Source organism: Oncorhynchus mykiss, chromosome 9 (genome assembly GCF_057628025.1).
Source record: "Oncorhynchus mykiss isolate SJ-2025 chromosome 9, ASM5762802v1, whole genome shotgun sequence".
Taxonomy (NCBI): domain Eukaryota; kingdom Metazoa; phylum Chordata; class Actinopteri; order Salmoniformes; family Salmonidae; genus Oncorhynchus; species Oncorhynchus mykiss.
In genome coordinates, this window is record NC_143030.1 from 66,614,489 (window position 1) to 66,635,169 (window position 20,681).

A 20,681-nucleotide genomic window follows, 5' to 3' on the forward strand; every position below is an offset into this window, starting at 1 on the left:
GTGTGTGCGCCATTCAGATGGTGAATGGGCAAGACAGAAGATTTAAGTGCCCTTGAACAAGGCGCACCGGTTTGAGTGTGTCAAGAACTGCATCACAGTTGGCTTTTTCATGGTTTACAATTTCCTGTGTGTATCAAGAATGGTCTGGTACCCAAGGGACATCCAGCCAACTTCACACAACTGTAGGAAGTGTTGGAGTCAAAATGGGCCAACATCCCTGCGGAACACTTTCGATACCTTGTTTGAGTCCATGCCCCAACGGATTGAGGCTGTTCTGAGGGCAAATGGGGGGGGGGGGGGTGCAACTCAATATTAGGATGGAACATTAGGTTCCTAATGTTTTTTCCACTCCGAGTAGATATTCCCTATTAACGGAAAAGCTATCTATGTTCATGGTTATGGTGTCTTGTTTCACAGGCTTAGAAAAAGTTTAATGGAAGATACTTAAATCTTCTTAAGAGAAAACTATTCTTTGTATTGAATACCTGGGGCACTTTTTCTTATACAGTTTTGTCATCCTTCTCACTTTGTTATCTCCCAGTGAGCCTCAGAGCTTACTGCGGTGCCACTACGGATATTACTGCCCAGAGGAGAAGAGGAGGCAGAGGGTTCAGCCAAGCTTCAAGGATTATGTGGTGATTTGGACCCCTGGCACTGACTCTCCTTCCTTCCTTCCTTTTCTGTCTTTTCTCTTCCCTTCTTTCTCGTGAGTGACCTTTAATGATGTCTCTGCCCGTGTGTTCAGGAGGGGACTGGGGAGAAGTCACGCTCCTCTCTCTGAGCTGCCATTTAGAGGGCTGCGATGAGGAGAGGTATAGCGGGGCCAAGCAGCCATTCTGGATCCCAGGGAGAGACGCCGAGAGCATTCGGGCTCCATGCAATGTGGAAGGCCATAGTCGCAGTCACACAGCAGAGGATAGGCAGCGTCTCCCTGCACAGTGAAACGCCATTCACAGTCACACAAACATCAGTGGCTAAGCAGTGGCGACATGGGTCATATGCTGACCTGCACCACCAGTCAAAATATAACCCCTAGCACTGATGAGGAGGCAGAAACAAACAGCCATGCACTAGAGACAAACTAGGCTTAGACTAGGGTCAATGCTTGAAATGCTACAGGGTATGACTGTACAGCCATAGTAATTCAATATGAGCTGCATTAGAGCCTGGCGTACTTACTTACCGTAGCACATTTTCCTCTCAGAATTTGTATGGCTTTTTTATAAATTTTTTCACAAAACAGTATTTACCATTAATGTCCGCAGTCGTCGATATAGCCCCTCATGATTTATATACTGAGAACATTAACAATGCATTAACTCATGAAACTGACAGACACTAAACAGTTATACTGTATCCATCTAGTGAAAATGAACATCAGCAATTTATTTAGATGCCTGTTATTCACAATTATTCATCAGCATTATATTTCCACATGAGAAAATCTGCCGTTCAGGAGAGGATGGGTGGCTCTCCCTCATAACAAAGTCACAAATTAGAAACGTTTAATATGCTAATTAAAATAGTGACTCAAAGATGATATAAATGTGTCCTGTAGCATTAATAAATTGTGAAATGGGGAGTAATTGCCATGTAATTCGGCAGAGTAGCGTAGAAAATCTGCACTTTGAATCCCACCAATTTGCCCTTTTGTCCATTTAAAACCACTAGGGTATACATATAAAACGCTTTTCCACACCACTTATTTATCCCAGTGTTTTAAAGGCCCAGAGACACACACTCAAACACAGTGGAGTCATTGTTTTAAAGGCCTAGAGACACACACTCAAACACAGGGGAGTCATTAAGGGGAGTCATTGTTTTAAAGGCCTAGAGACACACACTCAAACACAGGGGAGTCATTAAGGGGAGTCATTGTTTTAAAGGCCTAGAGACACACACTCAAACACAGGGGAGTCATTAAGGGGAGTCATTGTTTTAAAGGCCTAGAGACACACACTCAAACACAGGGGAGTCATTAAGGGGAGTCCTTGTTTTAAAGGTCTAGAGACACACACTCAAACACAGGGGAGTCATTAAGGGGAGTCATTGTTTTAAAGGCCTAGAGACACACACTCAAACACAGGGGAGTCATTAAGTGGAGTCATTGTTTTAAAGGCCTAGAGACACACACTCAAACACAGGGGAGTCATTGTTTTAAAGGCCCAGAGACACATTCTCAAACAAAGGGGAGTCATTGTTTTAAAGGCCCAGAGACACATTCTCAAACACAGGGGAGTCATTGTTTTAAAGGCCCAGAGACACATTCTCAAACAAAGGGGAGTCATTAAGTGGAGTCATTGTTTTAAAGGCCCAGAGACACATGCTCAAACACAGTCATTCATAGTGGGTGGATGAAGCATAGAGTTGCACCAAGTACTTAGAAGGAATTAGGTTACTATGGAAATATATATTAATTAAACATAATTACATGCATATTATATTCTGGAGATTAACTTCCAAGGCCTACATATTAGTATTGGAAAATGGAGTGAGAGATCTCCTATCTCATCTATCAAAGAGTAGTTATGTGTGAAGTTGATGGCCTTTATAGTGAAGGTTTGACGGCTGCTTTGTAGACCTCAGAGATGTGGCATAGAATGCCCCCAGTTAGGAGAGAAGAAGAATCCATGATTAAACACACAGCGCCAAGAGGAGAGAAAATGAATGAGGGACAGAGAGATGGAACTGTGAAAATGAAGGACTGTGATTGACATGTCACTCTTCCTCTAATCACTCTCTTCATCAATCCAGACACAAGCGGAGGGTTCTGAGGAGGATGGTTCCAATGAATGCCAAGCACTGTGTCCTCATGGGAGAAGTAGCATGTCTTTTGGGAAAAGCAAACTGCTCTGCTGATTAATGGACACCTGTGAAGGGGGCATTTCTATCTGATGGCAGGGCCAAATAGGATTGCTTGGCTACTGAAGTGCTAGTGACCGTCAGTCTTGAGATCTGGTGTCCTACTCACATGGAACAGCCGTTAACGAGCAGGCACATGTGGAGTAGACAGGAAACTCTGAGAAAAAAGGGGGGAAGCCCGGGGCGTTACTACTCACAGGGAATGGTGCGCAGGTACAGGTTATCCCTGATCACCTGCTGGAGCTTGTGGTCCAGCGAACCTTTCTGGAACTGCAGGCTGAGGTAGTGACGCAGGTCTGTATTCAGAACCTTGCCTGTGGAGAGGAGAAACATCTGGGTCAGCACAGTACAATGTCGGAGGGAACACACACCACACACAGGACATTCACAAAACGTAATTTAGACCATCCTCCAACATTCTTAAACAGTTGGGAACTCTAAACGCATAACCACCAGTGGGTAAATGAGAAAGATCCATCATCCCTTTCAAAACTATCTGACAGGTACCGGTGACTGTGATGGAAAGCATGCCCCCAGCGAGAGTGTGTGTAGGAGGACAGTTTAGACATTTCTGGGCTGTGTGACAGCATTGTTGTTCGGGGGGGGGGGGGGGGGGGGGGGGGGGGGGCTATAGGCTCCGTTGGTAGAGGAACTGTCATGTGAGACAAAGGTGAAAAATTAATTGGCTTGAATCACCAAGTATCCAGATGCATACATGAATAACAGGAGAACATAACACAATGGCTGGCAGTGTTGCTGCCTTGGAGGAACAACAGAAGTTTAGGCAGATGGAGGACGTTTGGGGGATGTTCTTCATCCTGAAGGAGGAGGGAAATCCAGGCATCCCCTCGGGGGGGGGGGGGGGGGACGACGACACATTCTCTGGTGTGTGAACAGGATCCCTCTCTGAGTATCAGCTCAGGCTCCAGCGGTTTGTTCTTTAGAAGTGTGTGTGAGAGAGAGAGATGCAAGGCATCTTCCTCAGGGTGGGGAGGATGTGCTTTGACAGGACCCCAGTTATAGTGTTGTTAGAATCAATACCCATTGTTTCTCTGTTTCTCAATAACAGAATAAGTGATTTCTTGATTAGGTCTCATCGCAACAAAGTCTGCTGAGATGTTGTATGCCCCATATACAGTGCATTGCGAAAGTATTCGGCCCCCTTGAACTGTGCGACCTTTTGCTACATTTCAAGCTTCAAACATAAAGATATAAAACTGTATTTTTTTGTGAAGAATCAACAACAAGTGGGACACAATCATGAAGTGGAACGACATTTATTGGATATTTCAAACTTTTTTAACAAATCAAAAACTGAAAAATTGGGCGTGCAAAATTATTCAGCCCCTTTACTTTCAGTGCAGCAAACTCTCTCCAGAAGTTCAGTGAGGATCTCTGAATGATCCAATGTTGACCTAAATGACTAATGATGATAAATACAATCCACCTGTGTGTAATCAAGTCTCCGTATAAATGCACCTGCACTGTGATAGTCTCAGAGGTCCGTTAAAAGCGCAGAGAGCATCATGAAGAACAAGGAACACACCAGGCAGATCTGGGGTTGCTGTACATAACTTTAACCCATTGTTTAAGAGATTCACCAAAATTAAAGTATTCCAGGCATTTATATATAAATTCTAATCGTACTTTATCAAACTCCTGTTCAAAATCAGCTATGAAGACCAAACCTGGTATCTTCAATGTTCCATAATGTTCAATTGTTTCAAGTAATTGTTGTATATTATTTCCAATATATCGTCCATGTAAAAAACCTATCTGATCAGAATGAACAATATCTGGTATGACCTTTTTTATTCTATATGCTATGCATTTCGCCAGGATTTTCGCATCACAACATTGAAGTGTTAGAGTTTTTAAATGGACTGGATCTTTATACTTACCACCTGGGTCCTGTCACAGTAGTAATGAAATCAGAGCATCTTGTTAAGTACCTGAAAGTCTACCATTTGTATAAGAGTAATTAAAACATGCTAATAATGGATCTTTGAGTACATCAAAAAAGGCCTGATAAACCTCTACTGGTATACCGTCAAGCCCTGGTGTTTTTCCAGATTGAAAATATTTTATTGCCTCAAAAAGTGCCTCTTCTTTAAGTTGGCCTTCACACCGGTCTTTCTGTAAATGTGTTAATTTTACATTATTATTAGGAAAGAAATCCTTACAGTTAACATCTTTCAGTGAAAATGGAGGAGACTGAAAATAAAACATTAGCTTAAAATATTTTGCTTCCTCTTTCAAAATATAATTTGGTGAATCATGGATAACTCCATCATTTGTAATGAGTTTCTGTAAATTATTTTTGGTGGAATTTCTGTGTTGAAGATTCAAGAAAATGTTTGTCCATTTTCCCCCATTTTCTATCCAATTTGTTTTATTTTTGTAATACATTACACTTGATCGTTCTTGAATAAGTACCTCCATTTTTTTTTGTTTGTCCTCTAACCTATTTTGTGCCTCTAAAGTACAGTTTCCATTACCATCTACCTGCGCTGTTACTTCCTCTATTTCCTTTATTAGTCTAATCTCTTTTGACCTAAACTGCTTTTAAATGTTTAAATGATGAGTATTGCATTGAATGGCCTCTAAAAGTACATTTGAAAGTGTCCCATACAATAAGGGGTTCTGCTGTGCATATGTTGTACAAAAAAAGTCAGTTATGAATTATTTTGTTTAAGTTAAGAACAAATTGTTGTCCAATAGGCTTTGATTAATTTTCCAATATCCCCGTCCACGTGGAAATGTTGTAAGAGTTATATGGAGGCCAATTAGATGGTGGTCTGATCTCCTATTAATTTTTATTTTTTACTTTTGATGCCAGCAAGAACAAGACTAGGAAGTAATCAAGATGGCTGCTTTAAGCCTCCTCCATGTATATCTCCCAGGGTCAGGGTTTTTCACCCTCCATATACAGTGCTTTGCGAAAGTATTCGGCCCCCTTGAACTTTGCGACCTTTTGCCACATTTCAGGCTTCAAACATAAAGATATAAAACTGTATTTTTTTGTGAAGAATCAACAACAAGTGGGACACAATCATGAAGTGGAACGACATTTATTGGATATTTCAAACTTTTTTAACAAATCAAAAACTGAAAAATTGGGCGTGCAAAATTATTCAGCCCCTTTACTTTCAGTGCAGCAAACTCTCTCCAGAAGTTCAGTGAGGATCTCTGAATGATCCAATGTTGACCTAAATGACTAATGATGATAAATACAATCCACCTGTGTGTAATCAAGTCTCCGTATAAATACACCTGCACTGTGATAGTCTCAGAGGTCCGTTAAAAGCGCAAGGAACACACCAGGCAGGTCCGAGATACTGTTGTGAAGAAGTTTAAAGCCGGATTTGGATACAAAAAGATTTCCCAAGCTTTAAATATCCCAAGGAGCACTGTGCAAGCGATAATATTGAAATGGAAGGAGTATCAGACCACTGCAAATCTACCAAGACCTGGCCGTCCCTCTAAACTTTCAGCTCATACAAGGAGAAGACTGATCAGAGATGCAGCCAAGAGGCCCATGATCACTCTGGATGAACTGCAGAGATCTACAGCTGAGGTGGGAGACTCTGTCCATAGGACAACAATCAGTCGTATATTGCACAAATCTGGCCTTTATGGAAGAGTGGCAAGAATAAAGCCATTTCTTAAAGATATCCATAAAAAGTGTCGTTTAAAGTTTGCCACAAGCCACCTGGGAGACACACCAAACATGTGGAAGAAGGTGCTCTGGTCAGATGAAACCAAAATTTTTGGCAACAATGCAAGACGATATGTTTGGCGTAAAAGCAACACAGCTCATCACCCTGAACACACCATCCCCATTGTCAAACATGGTGGTGGCAGCATCATGGTTTGGGCCTGCTTTTCTTCAGCAGGGACAGGGAAGATGGTTAAAATTGATGGGAAGATGGATGGAGCCAAATACAGGACCATTCTGGAAGAAAACCTGATGGAGTCTGCAAAAGACCTGAGAGTGGGACGGAGATTTGTCTTCCAACAAGACAATGATCCAAAACATAAAGCAACATCTACAATGGAATGGTTAAAAAATAAACATATCCAGGTGTTAGAATGGCCAAGTCAAAGTCCAGACCTGAATCCAATCGAGAATCTGTGGAAAGAACTGAAAACTGCTGTTCACAAATGCTCTCCATCCAACCTCACTGAGCTCGAGCTGTTTTGCAAGGAGGAATGGGAAAAAATGTCAGTCTCTCGATGTGCAAAACTGATAGAGACATACCCCAAGCGACTTACAGCTGTAATCGCAGCAAAAGGTGGCGCTACAAAGTATTAACTTAAGGGGGCTGAATAATTTTGCACGCCCAATTTTTCAGTTTTTGATTTGTTAAAAAAAGTTTGAAATATCCAATAAATGTCGTTCCACTTCATGATTGTGTCCCACTTGTTGTTGATTCTTCACAAAAAATACAGTTTTATATCTTTATGTTTGAAGCCTGAAATGTGGCAAAAGGTCGCAAAGTTCAAGGGGGCCGAATACTTTCGCAAGGCACTGTATCAACTAGTTATAATGTATCCATAATCTTTGTGATCTCCTTAAGTGCTTGAGGGTGATAGTTTGTAGAATGACTTCCTTTACGATCCATTGAGGTACTTAAAACCGTATTATAATCTCCCACCATAATAATAGATTATTTTGTTGCTTGTGAGCTCAATATATTATTATATATATTTTCAAAAAAGTGTGGATCATCATTATTTGCCCTATATAGATTGATTAGACTTTATATTTTTTATATTGAGATGTATTTTTTAAATGTAATTATGTAGCCTTTTGGAAGTGGGGTACGGGGCACATCGTCTCTCCACTATTTCATGAGGAAATTGTTCATTAATAGAGAATGGGGTGTTCTTCAATTCCCTACCCTGTTGTAACAAAGCAATTTTCCTTTTGTGGTGGGTTGCTCTGCCACCAAAACGGTGAGCTCTTTGAAAATCAATTGTTTCCACCTGTTCGTCCATCATCTTGAGATTAAGTTTCATGAATAAATACCATTTAAATGTAGTTGTTTGTTTGCGTTGGATATATTTACCATATCATACGGAGAGAGAAACATAAACCTTTTACCTTATAAATAGACATAATTGCAAATGATTAAATCCTTCAAATATAAATATAAAAACGATTTAGTTCCGAATTGAACTTTAATTAAATGAGTTGACTCACACATGGGATGAAATCACTGAACAACAAAATAAAGGGAATATTGAATGATCCCCAACGATCCATCGCATCTCTCAAAAACGTTAGTCTAAAAACTAAACTTTGGTTGTCTTCCTCTCAGGCTCCTCAATGTCCACCTCATGAACATGAGACTCCGAGGCCTCATCTGTCACTTTCCAACCTTGTTGAGGATGGCTCGTTGTCAGGCTCAAAAAGCCTCAAATTTTCATCCTTTGTAATGATCAGCCTGTAGTGTGCTTTGGTGTGTGTGGTCCCAAACAAGGACCAGTTGCACGCTGAGGTGGCTGACGTTGGTGGGAGTTGGAGGATGATGGAGCCAACAGGGGAAAGAGTCTCAGATCCACAAAGTCCCTTCCACCAGGTGGCTGATGAGATATGTTGGCACGACTACCATATTGCATCTCCATCCCAAAGCCCTTGGAAGTGTACTTCGCCAGACTGCCAAGAACCTTGCCCTCATCCAGGCCAAAGTGGCGAGACACGGTAGTGATGACACCATTGGCCTTGTTGATCTCTGCACCAGACATGATGCTCTTGCCAGCATACTTGGGGTCCAACATGTACGCTGCGGCGTGTATGGGCTTCAGGCAGAAGTCTTCACGCTTTTGAATATATTTCAGAATTGCAGTTTCCTCTCCTTGGAGCATCAGTGAAGTGGGCAGGGCAGTACAGATTTCTTCTCTTACATCTGCAAGCAGAGTCTGAACATCAGGCAGGATGGCATTGTCTCCCTCAATCCGTGTAATGGTTACCGCTATAGGTTTCAGGAGTTTCAGGCTGCTTACCACTCTCTCCTAAAATGCATCATCCAGGAGGATCCTCTTGATAGGGCTATCCATATCAGCAGACTGTGATATGGCTATTTCTTGGAGAGACTCCTTCCCCTCCAGGAGACTGTCAAACATGATAACACCACCCAAATGGGTGTTGCTGGGAAGCTTCAATGTGGTGCTCTTATTCTTCTCACTTTGCTTGGTGAGGTAGATTGCTGCTATAACTTGATGACCCTTCAGATACCTAACCATTTCCTTGGCTCTCTTGTAGAGTGTATCCATTGTTTTCAGTGCCATGATGTCCTTGAGGAGCAGATTCAGTGCATGAGCAGCACAGCCAATTGGTGTGATGTGAGGGTAGGACTCCTCCACTTTAGAACAAGCAGCCTTCATGTTCGCAGCATTGTCTGTCACCAGTGCAAATACCTTCTGTGGTCCAAGGTCATTGATGACTCCCTTCAGCTCATCTGCAATGTAGAGACCGGTATGTCTGTTGTCCCTTGTGTTTGTGCTCTTTTAGAATACTTGTTGAGGGGTGGAGATGATGTAGTTAACTATTCCTTGCCCACGAACATTCGACCACCCATCAGAAATGATTGCAATATAGTCTGCTTTCTCTATGATTTGCTTGACCTTCACTTGAACTCTGTTGAACTCTGCATCCAGCAAATGAGTAGATAAAGCATGTCTGGTTGGAGGGGTGTATGCTGGGTGAAGAACATTCAGAAATCTCTCCCAATACACCTTGCCTGTGAGCATCAGAGGTGATTCAGTTGCATACACAGCTCAAGAAGAGCGTTCCTCCATTGAGTCAAAAAACCTTATTCCAGGAAGACCATGCGCTGTCGCTATCGATAAGGTGTCTGATTAATCATGTTCACCTCAAATAGAGGTCAGAGGTTGCTTGTTGTGTGCGCTGAGTGAACATTATGCACTTGGCCAGATTATTCTGCATCTTTGTTGCATTCTTCACATATGATTTGGCACAGTATTTGCAAATGTACACAGCTTTTCCTTCTACATTAGCTGCAGTGAAATGTATCCACACATCAGATTGTGCCCATGGCATTTTCCTGTAAAGATTAGAAAAAAAATTGTAAAAAAAAAACAAATACAATTCCCTGTACAGATAAATAGTTAAGCAATTAGATTAAACAACTCCTTTGTAACATAAATGTTTTAGAATGGGCAGGTGGCCTAGAGGTTAGAGCGTTGGGCCAGTAACTGAAGGTTGCTTGATCAAATCCCTAAGCTGACAAGGTAAAAATCTGTCATTCTTCCCCTGAACAAGGCAGTTAACCCACTGTTCCCTGGTAGGCCGTCATTGTAAATAAGAATTTGTTCTTAACTGACTTGCCTAGTTAAATAAAAAAATACAAAATTGAAACCACTCCTCAGTTAGCAGGCTCAGCTAAAACCCACATGGTAGCAAAAACTAACTAGCAGAAATTGTTAACAAGTTAGAAATGCTTTAAACACACTTTGCTGTAGGTTACTATTTAACAAAAAAATCATATAAAATATATTCACCCCACCCAGTATTGTAATCAAAACTTACCAGAAAGCATGTAGTCCTTGGCTCAGACAGTGTAGTAGAATCATTAGCATCTCATTAGTGTTCAAGATCTTGATAATCAGCTGTACATGGGATGGACTATCCCCAATCCATTGAATTGGGGATAGTTTAACCAAAATATGCCACAAGACCTAGAATTGCCTTGTGTGTCCCACAAAAAAAGGTTCACTGTTATAAGCTAACTTTTTTGATGAATTTAAGCAAAATTCCCCAAATTCCCAGGCTTAACTTCCCATGGAAAATTTCCGGAAAAGTTCCAGAAATTGACCGTAAAGTTTCCGACCCTTTGCAACCCTAGTATTGAGTATGAATGTTATTTTCTTAGTATGAATGGTATTTTACTCAAGTTGAACCATTCCAGTTATGGCTGCGGTAGGAAGGTCTATGACCAAAAGAAACAGGCCTCTTTACACATTGTGTAAGTCGATGGACATTTTAGTGAGGAATGTAGGTCAGAGAAAGAAAAGCATTCAACTGGTAAACCTCAGGCCTGTGGTCCCATGTTCCCAGAAAACTATTCTATGCATTATGAGTTATGGAACCACATTACACACACACACAAACACAGCTGAGAGACTATACCCCCATTCCCGAAGTCAGGTCTGCTCTGTTCCCATGTTAGGTGACCAGGGAGGTCTATACTACAACCACCCATCCTGGCTCCATTCCCCCCCCCCCCCCCCTCCCTCCACTGACTCAACTCCTCCCTCCACTGACTCGCCTCCTCCCTCCACTGACTCGCCTCCTCCCTCCACTGTCTCGACTCCTCCCTCCACTGTCTCGCCTACTCCCTCCACTGACTCGCCTACTCCCTCCACTGACTCGCCTACTCCCTCCACTGACTCGCCTACTCCCTCCACTGTCTCGCCTACTCCCTCCACTGACTCAACTCCTCCCTCCACTGACTCGACTCCTCCCTCCACTGTCTCGACTCCTCCCTCCACTGTCTCGCCTCCTCCCTCCACTGACTCGCCTACTCCCTCCACTGACTCGCCTACTCCCTCCACTGACTCGCCTACTCCCGCCACTGACTCGCCTACTCCCTCCACTGACTCGCCTACTCCCTCCGCTGACTCGCCTCCTCCCTCCACTGTCTCGCCTCCTCCCTCCACTGTCTCGCCTACTCCCTCCACTGACTCGCCTACTCCCTCCGCTGACTCGCCTACTCCCTCCGCTGACTCGCCTACTCCCTCCACTGACTCGCCTACTCCCTCCACTGACTCGCCTACTCCCTCCACTGACTCGCCTACTCCCTCCAGTGTCTCGCCTAATCCCTCCACTGTCTCCCTCTCTCCCTCCGCTGACTCGCCTGTCTGACTGTAAGGTGGCATTAGCTTGCACTGTCATATCTCTGGAGAACGTGCGTGCGGGCACGCACACAGACAGCATCCCGCTACGCTATGAGGCAGCTAGCATATCGCTGGACAGCCAGGCTCCTATGGAACACAATGGGCTCCTTTGTGTCTCGTCACCTGGGCATTAGAGTGGTGGGGGGTGAGACGGCAATCATAAAAAACTGGGGGAAAGTCAAAGCGAGAGAGAGAGAATGATGAGGCAATCACACATGGGATTGGAACCCCCTCCCCATCCTCAACATCTTTCTCATCTGCCCAGCTCCCTCCATTGTCTCCCTCCATCCCTCCATTGTCTCCCTCCATCCCTCCGCTGTCTCCCTCTCTCCCTCCGCTGACTCGCCTCCTCCCTCCGCTGACTCGCCTCCTCCCTCCGCTGACTCGCCTCCTCCCTCCGCTGACTCGCCTCCTCCCTCCGCTGTCTCGCCTCCTCCCTCCGCTGACTCGCCTCCTCCCTCCGCTGTCTCGCCTCCTCCCTCCGCTGACTCGCCTCCTCCCTCCGCTGACTCGCCTCCTCCCTCCGCTGTCTCGCCTCCTCCCTCCGCTGACTCGCCTCCTCCCTCCGCTGTCTCGCCTCCTCCCTCCGCTGACTCGCCTACTCCCTCCGCTGACTCGCCTCCTCCCTCCGCTGTCTCGCCTACTCCTTCCGCTGTCTCCCTCTCTCCCTCCGCTGACTCGCCTCCTCACTCCGCTGTCTCGCCTCCTCCCTCCGCTGTCTCGCCTCCTCCCTCCGCTGTCTCGCCTCCTCCCTCCGCTGACTCGCCTCCTCCCTCCGCTGACTCGCCTCCTCCCTCCGCTGACTCGCCTCCTCCCTCCTCTGTCTCGCCTGCTCCCTCCGCTGTCTCGCCTCCTCCCTCCGCTGTCTCGCCTCCTCCCTCCGCTGTCTCGCCTCCTCCCTCCGCTGACTCGCCTCCTCCCTCCGCTGTCTCGCCTCCTCCCTCCGCTGACTCGCCTCCTCCCTCCGCTGTCTCGCCTCCTCCCTCCGCTGACTCGCCTACTCCCTCCGCTGACTCGCCTCCTCCCTCCGCTGTCTCGCCTACTCCTTCCGCTGTCTCCCTCTCTCCCTCCGCTGACTCGCCTCCTCCCTCCGCTGACTCGCCTCCTCCCTCCGCTGACTCGCCTCCTCCCTCCGCTGACTCGCCTCCTCCCTCCGCTGTCTCGCCTCCTCCCTCCGCTGTCTCGCCTCCTCCCTCCGCTGTCTCGCCTCCTCCCTCCGCTGACTCGCCTCCTCCCTCCGCTGACTCGCCTCCTCCCTCCGCTGACTCGCCTCCTCCCTCCTCTGTCTCGCCTGCTCCCTCCGCTGTCTCGCCTCCTCCCTCCGCTGTCTCGCCTCCTCCCTCCGCTGTCTCGCCTCCTCCCTCCGCTGTCTCGACTCCTCCCTCCGCTGTCTCGACTCCTCCCTCCGCTGTCTCGACTCCTCCCTCCGCTGTCTCGCCTCCTCCCTCCGCTGTCTCGCCTCCTCCCTCCGCTGTCTCGCCTCCTCCCTCCGCTGTCTCGCCTCCTCCCTCCGCTGTCTCCCTCTCTCCCTCCGCTGTCTCCCTCTCTCCCTCCGCTGTCTCCCTCTCTCCCTCCGCTGTCTCCCTCTCTCCCTCCGCTGTCTCCCTCTCTCCCTCCGCTGTCTCGCCTCCTCCCTCCGCTGACTCGCCTCCTCCCTCCGCTGACTCGCCTACTCCCTCCGCTGACTCGCCTCCTCCCTCCGCTGTCTCGCCTCCTCCCTCCGCTCCGCTGACTCGCCTGCTCCCTCCGCTGACTCGCCTCCTCCCTCCGCTGACTCGCCTCCTCCCTCCGCTGACTCGCCTCCTCCCTCCGCTGACTCGCCTACTCCCTCCGCTGACTCGCCTACTCCCTCCGCTGACTCGCCTATTCCCTCCGCTGTCTCCCTCTCTCCCTCCGCTGACTCGCCTACTCCCTCCGCTGACTCGCCTACTCCCTCCGCTGTCTCCCTCTCTCCCTCCGCTGACTCGCCTACTCCCTCCACTGTCTCCCTCTCTCCCTCCACTGTCTCCCTCTCTCCCTCCACTGTCTCCCTCTCTCCCTCCACTGTCTCCCTCTCTCCCTCCGCTGTCTCCCTCGCTCCCTCCGCTGTCTCCCTCTCTCCCTCCGCTGTCTCCCTCTCTCCCTCCGCTGTCTCCCTCTCTCCCTCCGCTGTCTCCCTCTCTCCCTCCGCTGTCTCCCTCTCTCCCTCCGCTGTCTCCCTCTCTCCCTCCGCTGTCTCCCTCTCTCCCTCCGCTGACTCGCCTACTCCCTCCGCTGACTCGCCTCCTCCCTCCGCTGGCTCGCCTCCTCCCTCCGCTGACTCGCCTCCTCCCTCCGCTGACTCGCCTCCTCCCTCCGCTGACTCGCCTACTCCCTCCGCTGACTCGCCTACTCCCTCCGCTGTCTCCCTCTCTCCCTCCGCTGACTCGCCTACTCCCTCCGCTGACTCGCCTACTCCCTCCGCTGTCTCCCTCTCTCCCTCCACTGTCTCCCTCTCTCCCTCCACTGTCTCCCTCTCTCCCTCCACTGTCTCCCTCTCTCCCTCCACTGTCTCCCTCTCTCCCTCCACTGTCTCCCTCTCTCCCTCCACTGTCTCCCTCCACTGTCTCCCTCTCTCCCTCTCTCCCTCCACTGTCTCCCTCTCTCCCTCCACTGTCTCCCTCCATCCCTCCACTGACTCGCCTACTCCCTCCACTGTCTCCTCCAATGTCCACCCCCCCTCACTGTCTCCTCATCCCCTCCACTGTCTCCTCATCCCCTCCACTGTCTCCCCCTCCCCCCCACTGTCTCCTCATCCCCTCCACTGTCTACCCCTCCCCTCCACTGTCTCCTCATCCCCCACACAGTCTCCACCCCCCTCTCACTGTCTCCACCTCTCTCACTCTCTCCACCCCCTCAGTCTCCACCCCCCTCTCACTGTCTCCACCCCCTCAGTCTCCACCCCCTCAGTCTCCACCCCCTCAGTCTCCACCCCCTCAGTCTCCACCCCCTCAGTCTCCACCCCCTCAGTCTCCACCCCCTCAGTCTCCACCCCCTCAGTCTCCACCCCCCTCAGTCTCCACCCCCCTCTCACTGTCTCCACCCCTCTCACTGTCTCCACCCCCTGTCTCCACCCCCTTCTCACTGTCTCCAGCCCTCCCACTGTCTCCACCCCCTCAGTCTCCACCCACCACTCACTGTCTCCACCCCTCTCACTGTCTCCACCCCCTCAGTCTCCACCTCCCTCTCACTGTCTCCACCCCTCTCACTGTCTCCACCCCTCTCACTGTCTCCATTCCTCTCAGTCTGTCTCCATCCCTCTCTCTGTCTCCATCCCTCTCACTGTCTCCCTCCATCCCTCCACTGTCTCCCTCCATCCCTCCACTGTCTCCCTCCATCCCTCCACTGTCTCCCTCCATCCCTCCACTGTCTCCCTCCATCCCTCCACTGTCTCCCTCCATCCCTCCACTGTCTCGTCTACTCAGATCCATCAGACAGCAGATAAAGACTGAGTCCTTAAAACGCTGGCATTAGCCCTGAGGCTTCAATTTAGTCAAATGTCTGCATTTACAGCGATGGGAGAGGTGAAATTAGAAATGGGCGAAGCAGTTTGATCAATCTCAGGGGACTGATTATAGGGGACTGATTGATGGTATGGGTGGACGAGGACCCCCCCCCCCAACCCAACCATCTATTCTAAACACACACCTGTAATAAACAACCATCAAATTAGAGCACTGATTTCCAAAACGCAGTAAATCCTCTCTAAATGAGCATAGAATGCAGAGGTGTTACAGGGAGAGGCTGCCACCACAGGTTCTTTAATGAGGCCATTCCATGTTAGTGGCCAAGCCCTGGTGCTATCTAATTAGCACATCATTAAGACCGCTTGGATTCCCAGGGTCACTGAATAGATGTCCACTGTCTCCTCCCTGTGTAACTGGCTGACTGACTAACTGACTGACTGCATAAGCAACCCTATATTTCCCTGTACCCTTCCCCAAAACATCCCTGCAAAAATGTCTACTAACGTCCCTCGACCAATGATGTCACACACACACACTGTAGACCTTTGTCTAGTGAGAGCTGTATGGTCAATGTAGGAGAGAGCTGCTGGTTCTCTGGGAGGGAGCGGTAATTAGACTGGCTTGGCAGTCTCTAACTGTGTGAAGTCAATTAGCTGGTATGGAGAAGCACATTAGCAATGGAGATAAATTACAGAATGGAGGTGGTCGTACACTGTACTAAAATGGAAAATAAATCCCCCAATCCCCCTCCTCCCTCTTCCCATTAGCTTAGCTGGGCTTCTTTGAAGTTCCAATTAAAGGCTTGCCCTCTCAAAGCAGGGTTCAGTTTGCACAGGGCAGAGAAGAGGTAGCTAGCTGTACATTCATCGCATGGAGCAGAGCTGGCTCATGCCAATGACCAAGGTCCTGTGGGAAACACAGATCTAGCATTAACTAGGGAGGGATGTTCTTCTCAGATGAGTTTACTCTACAAAACTGGACCAGATCCCTCTAGCTCAGAACACTGTCACAGACTTCAGAGCATATAGGCTGCAGGGTGATGGTGCCAGAAGGGGAAAATACTGGCATGGACTTGGGGTCATGAGATTGATACAGTATAGTGAGTCTGGCTTCAATCCGGTGTAGAACCTTGGTCTTCTTTTAGCTTGACTGAACTCTTTAGCTCAGAGTGAAAAGGACCTCTACTTACAGCACAGGATCTCAGCTTGTCATAGATTCCAAAGGGGAACTGTCCCCAGAGTAATTATGCAAATGATCTCCTTACTGCTATGAGAGATTCTCTCACATACTAAATAATCAGTGAGGGATGGCGTCTATTTAGCTGGTGCTGTAGTTAGAACACATTACGTTAATGTTTAATCCTAGTATTGTAAGCTTTTAATAGCAAAGTGATAATCATCATCACCCTTAGCAATGGAAACATACGGCATCTCCTTAGTGCTTAGCAGTTAGCATCCACTAATACACTGATGGATGCTAAGCAGTTAGCATTCACTAATACACGGATGGATGCTTAGCAGTTAGCATCCACTAATACACTGATGGATGCTTAGCAGTTAGCATCCACTAATACACTGATGGATGCTTAGCAGTTAGCATCCACTAATACACTGATGGATGCTTAGCAGTTAGCATCCACTAATACACTGATGGATGCTTAGCAGTTAGCATCCACTAATACACTGATAGATGCTTAGCAGTTAGCATCCACTAATACACTGATGGATGCTTAGCAGTTAGCATCCACTAATACACTGATGGATGCTTAGCAGTTAGCATCCACTAATACACTGATGGATGCTTAGCAGTTAGCATCCACTAATACACTGATGGATGCTTAGCAGTTAGCATCCACTAATACACTGATGGATGCTTAGCTGTTAGCATCCACTAATACACTGATGGATACTTAGCAGTTAGCATTCACTAATACACTAATAGATACTTAGCAGTTAGCATTCATTAATACACTGACGGCTATGGATGACTAGCATCATAGCCTGTTACTTTCAGCATCCACTAATACAGTGTTTCCCAACTGATTCAAGTGTCAAGTTTTATTTGTCACAAGTACAGTGAAGTACTTAACTTGCAAGTCCTACCCAACAGTGCAGTGTTCAATATCAAAAGTTTAAATAATCAAAAAATAAATGCTAAAAACTTGTCAACTAATCAATGAGTTGAATCATCTGAGTTTTTCCGGGGTTACTAGCTAGCTTGTTATTACTGGCTTGTGTGATATTGAACAGACATCATGTAGCTACGCTTCAATTGGTTTAATACTGTTTTTATCTAGGCTGTCTATGGTGGACACCGAGCTCCTCTCCCCTCTCGTTAGTTATTAGTTGGTTGCTGTGTAGACGATAACATTGGGAGCAGCAAGGCGACTCAATGTGTGTGGGTGTCTTCTTCGTGATGTGATATTTGCCCAGAGACAGAGCTCGTTTGGGGATGTGAGCATTGTTTTTAGTTTTTTAGAGCTCCTGTCCTCTAATGTCACCGGGCCTTCACAACCGGACTGCCGACGTTATCTACCTGAAGGAGATCCGGCTGGCTCCTCTGTCGCGACGTTACCGGAACGCCCATCTGCGGCCCGCTATCCGTTAGCTGTCTTTCCGGCTGCTATCTGAATAGACAATCGGACAATTTATTTATTTGAATTATTATGTTTTCTTCTCGGGCCTCTATAACTATATCTATTGTTCTTATTTTTGTTGTTGTGTGATTTGGATTAATCCCCTCTACCACACGGAACCCCACTAATCTACTGACCGAACGCAAGAGGTGGCTAACAACAGACTCCATCCTATGCTAGCTTGCTACCGGTTGGCTTGGCTAGCTGTCTAAATCGCCGTGACCCTAAACCAACCTCTCCACTCACTGGACCCTTTTGATCACTCGACTAAGCATGCCTCTCCTTAATGTCAATATGTCTTGTCCATTGCTGTTCTGGTTAGTGTTTATTGGCTTATTTCACTGTAGAGCCTCTAGTCCTGCTCACTATACCTTATCCAACCTATTAGTTCCACCACCCACATATGCAATGACATCTCCTGGTTTCAATGATGTTTCTAGAGACAATATCTCTCTCTTCATCACTCAATACCTAGGTTTACCTCCACTGTATTCACATCCTACCTTACCTTTGTCTGTACATTATACCTTGATGCTATTTTATCGCCCCCAGAAACCTCCTTTTACTCTCTGTTCCAGACGTTCTAGACGACCAATTCTTATTGCTTTTAGTCGCACCCTTATCCTACTCCTCCTATGTTCCTCTGGCGATGTAGAGGTGAATCCAGGCCCTGCAGTGCCTAGCTCCACTCCTATTCCCCAGGCGCTCTCTTTTGACGACTTCTGTAACCGTAATAGCCTTGGTTTCATGCATGTTAACATTAGAAGCCTCCTCCCTAAGTTTGTTCTATTCACTGCTTTAGCACACTCTGCCAACCCTGATGTTCTAGCTGTGTCTGAATCCTGGCTTAGGAAGACCACCAAAAACTCAGACATTTTAATTCCAAACTACAACATTTTCAGACAAGATAGAACTGCCAAAGGGGGCGGTGTTGCAATTTACTGCAAAGATAGCCTGCAGAGTTCTGTCCTACTATCCAGGTCTGTACCCAAACAATTTGAACTTCTACTTTTAAAAATCCACCTTTCTAAAAACAAGTCTCTCACCGTTGCCGCCTGCTATAGACCACCCTCTGCCCCCAGCTGTGCTCTGGACACCATATGTGAACTGATTGCCCCCCATCTATCTTCAGAGCTCGTGCTGCTAGGCGACCTAAACTGGAACATGCTTAACACCCCAGCCATCCTACAATCTAAACTTGATGCCCTCAATCTCACACAAATTATCAATGAACCTACCAGGTACCTCCCCAAAGCCTTAAACACGGGCACCCTCATAGATATCATCCTAACCAACTTCCCCTCTAAATACACCTCTGCTGTCTTCAACCAAGATCTCAGCGATCACTGCCTCATTGCCTGCATCCGTAATGGGTCAGCGGTCAAACGACCTCCTCTCATCACTGTAAAACGCTCCCTGAAACACTTCAGCGAGCAGGCCTTTCTAATCGACCTGGCCGGGGTATCCTGGAAGGATATTGACCTCATCCCGTCAGTAGAGGATGCCTGGATATTTTTTTAAAATGCCTTCCTAACCATCTTAAATAAACATGCCCCATTCAAGAAATTTAGAACCAGGAACAGATATAGCCCTTGGTTCTCCCCAGACCTGACTGCCCTTAATCAACACAAAAACGTCCTATGGCGTTCTGCATTAGCATCGAACAGCCCCCGTGATATGCAGCTGTTCAGGGAAGCTAGAAACCATTATACACAGGCAGTTAGAAAAGCCAAGGCTAGCTTTTTCAGGCAGAAATTTGCTTCTTGCAACACTAACTCAAAAAAGTTCTGGGACACTGTAAAGTCCATGGAGAATAAGAACACCTCCTCCCAGCTGCCCACTGCACTGAAGATAGGAAACACTGTCACCACTGATAAATCCACCATAATTGAAAATTTCAATAAGCATTTTTCTACTGCTGGCCATGCTTTCCACCTGGCTACTCCTACCCCTGTCAACAGCACTGCACCCCCAACAGCAACTCGCCCAAGCCTTCCCCATTTCTCCTTCTCCCAAATCCATTCAGCTGATGTTCTGAAAGAGCTGCAAAATCTGGACCCCTACAAATCAGCCGGGCTAGACAATCTGGACCCTTTCTTTCTAAAATTATCTGCCGAAATTGTTGCCACCCCTATTACTAGCCTGTTCAACCTCTCTTTCGTGTCGTCTGAGATTCCCAAAGATTGGAAAGCAGCTGCGGTCATCCCCCTCTTCAAAGGGGGGGACACTCTTGACCCAAACTGCTACAGACCTATATCTATCCTACCATGCCTTTCTAAGGTCTTCGAAAGCCAAGTCAACAAACAGATTACCGACCATTTTGAATCTCACCATACCTTCTCTGCTATGCAATCTGGTTTCAGAGCTGGTCATGGGTGCACCTCAGCCACGCTCAAGGTCCTAAACGATATCTTAACCGCCATCGATAAGAAACATTACTGTGCAGCCGTATTCATTGATCTGGCCAAGGCTTTCGACTCTGTCAATCACCACATCCTCATCGGCAGACTCAACAGCCTTGGTTTCTCAAATGATTGCCTCGCCTGGTTCACCAACTACTTCTCTGATAGAGTTCAGTGTGTCAAATCTGAGGGTCTGTTGTCCGGACCTCTGGCAGTCTCTATGGGGGTGCCACAGGGTTCAATTCTTGGACCGACTCTCTTCTCTGTATACATCAATGAGGTCGCTCTTGCTGCTGGTGAGTCTCTGATCCACCTCTACGCAGACGACACCATTCTGTATACTTCCGGCCCTTCTTTGGACACTGTGTTAACAAC

At 47.2% G+C, this 20,681-nt stretch overlaps 1 protein-coding gene across 4 annotated transcripts in view; it reads right to left on the reverse strand.

Moving 5' to 3' along the window:
• LOC110531231 (membrane-associated guanylate kinase, WW and PDZ domain-containing protein 3) overlaps positions 1–20,681 on the reverse strand; it is a 259,379-nt gene that overhangs the window by 91,404 nt on the left and 147,294 nt on the right. For all 4 annotated transcript variants that reach the window (XM_090185057.1, XM_036988576.2, XM_036988577.2 and 1 more), the window contains exon 2: positions 3,060–3,176. Coding sequence is in view for 2 of the 4 variants with exons in the window: in XM_036988576.2 (XP_036844471.2) it covers positions 3,060–3,176 (117 nt within the window). In the remaining 2 variants the exon portion in view is untranslated. The remainder of the gene's footprint in view (positions 1–3,059; positions 3,177–20,681) is intronic.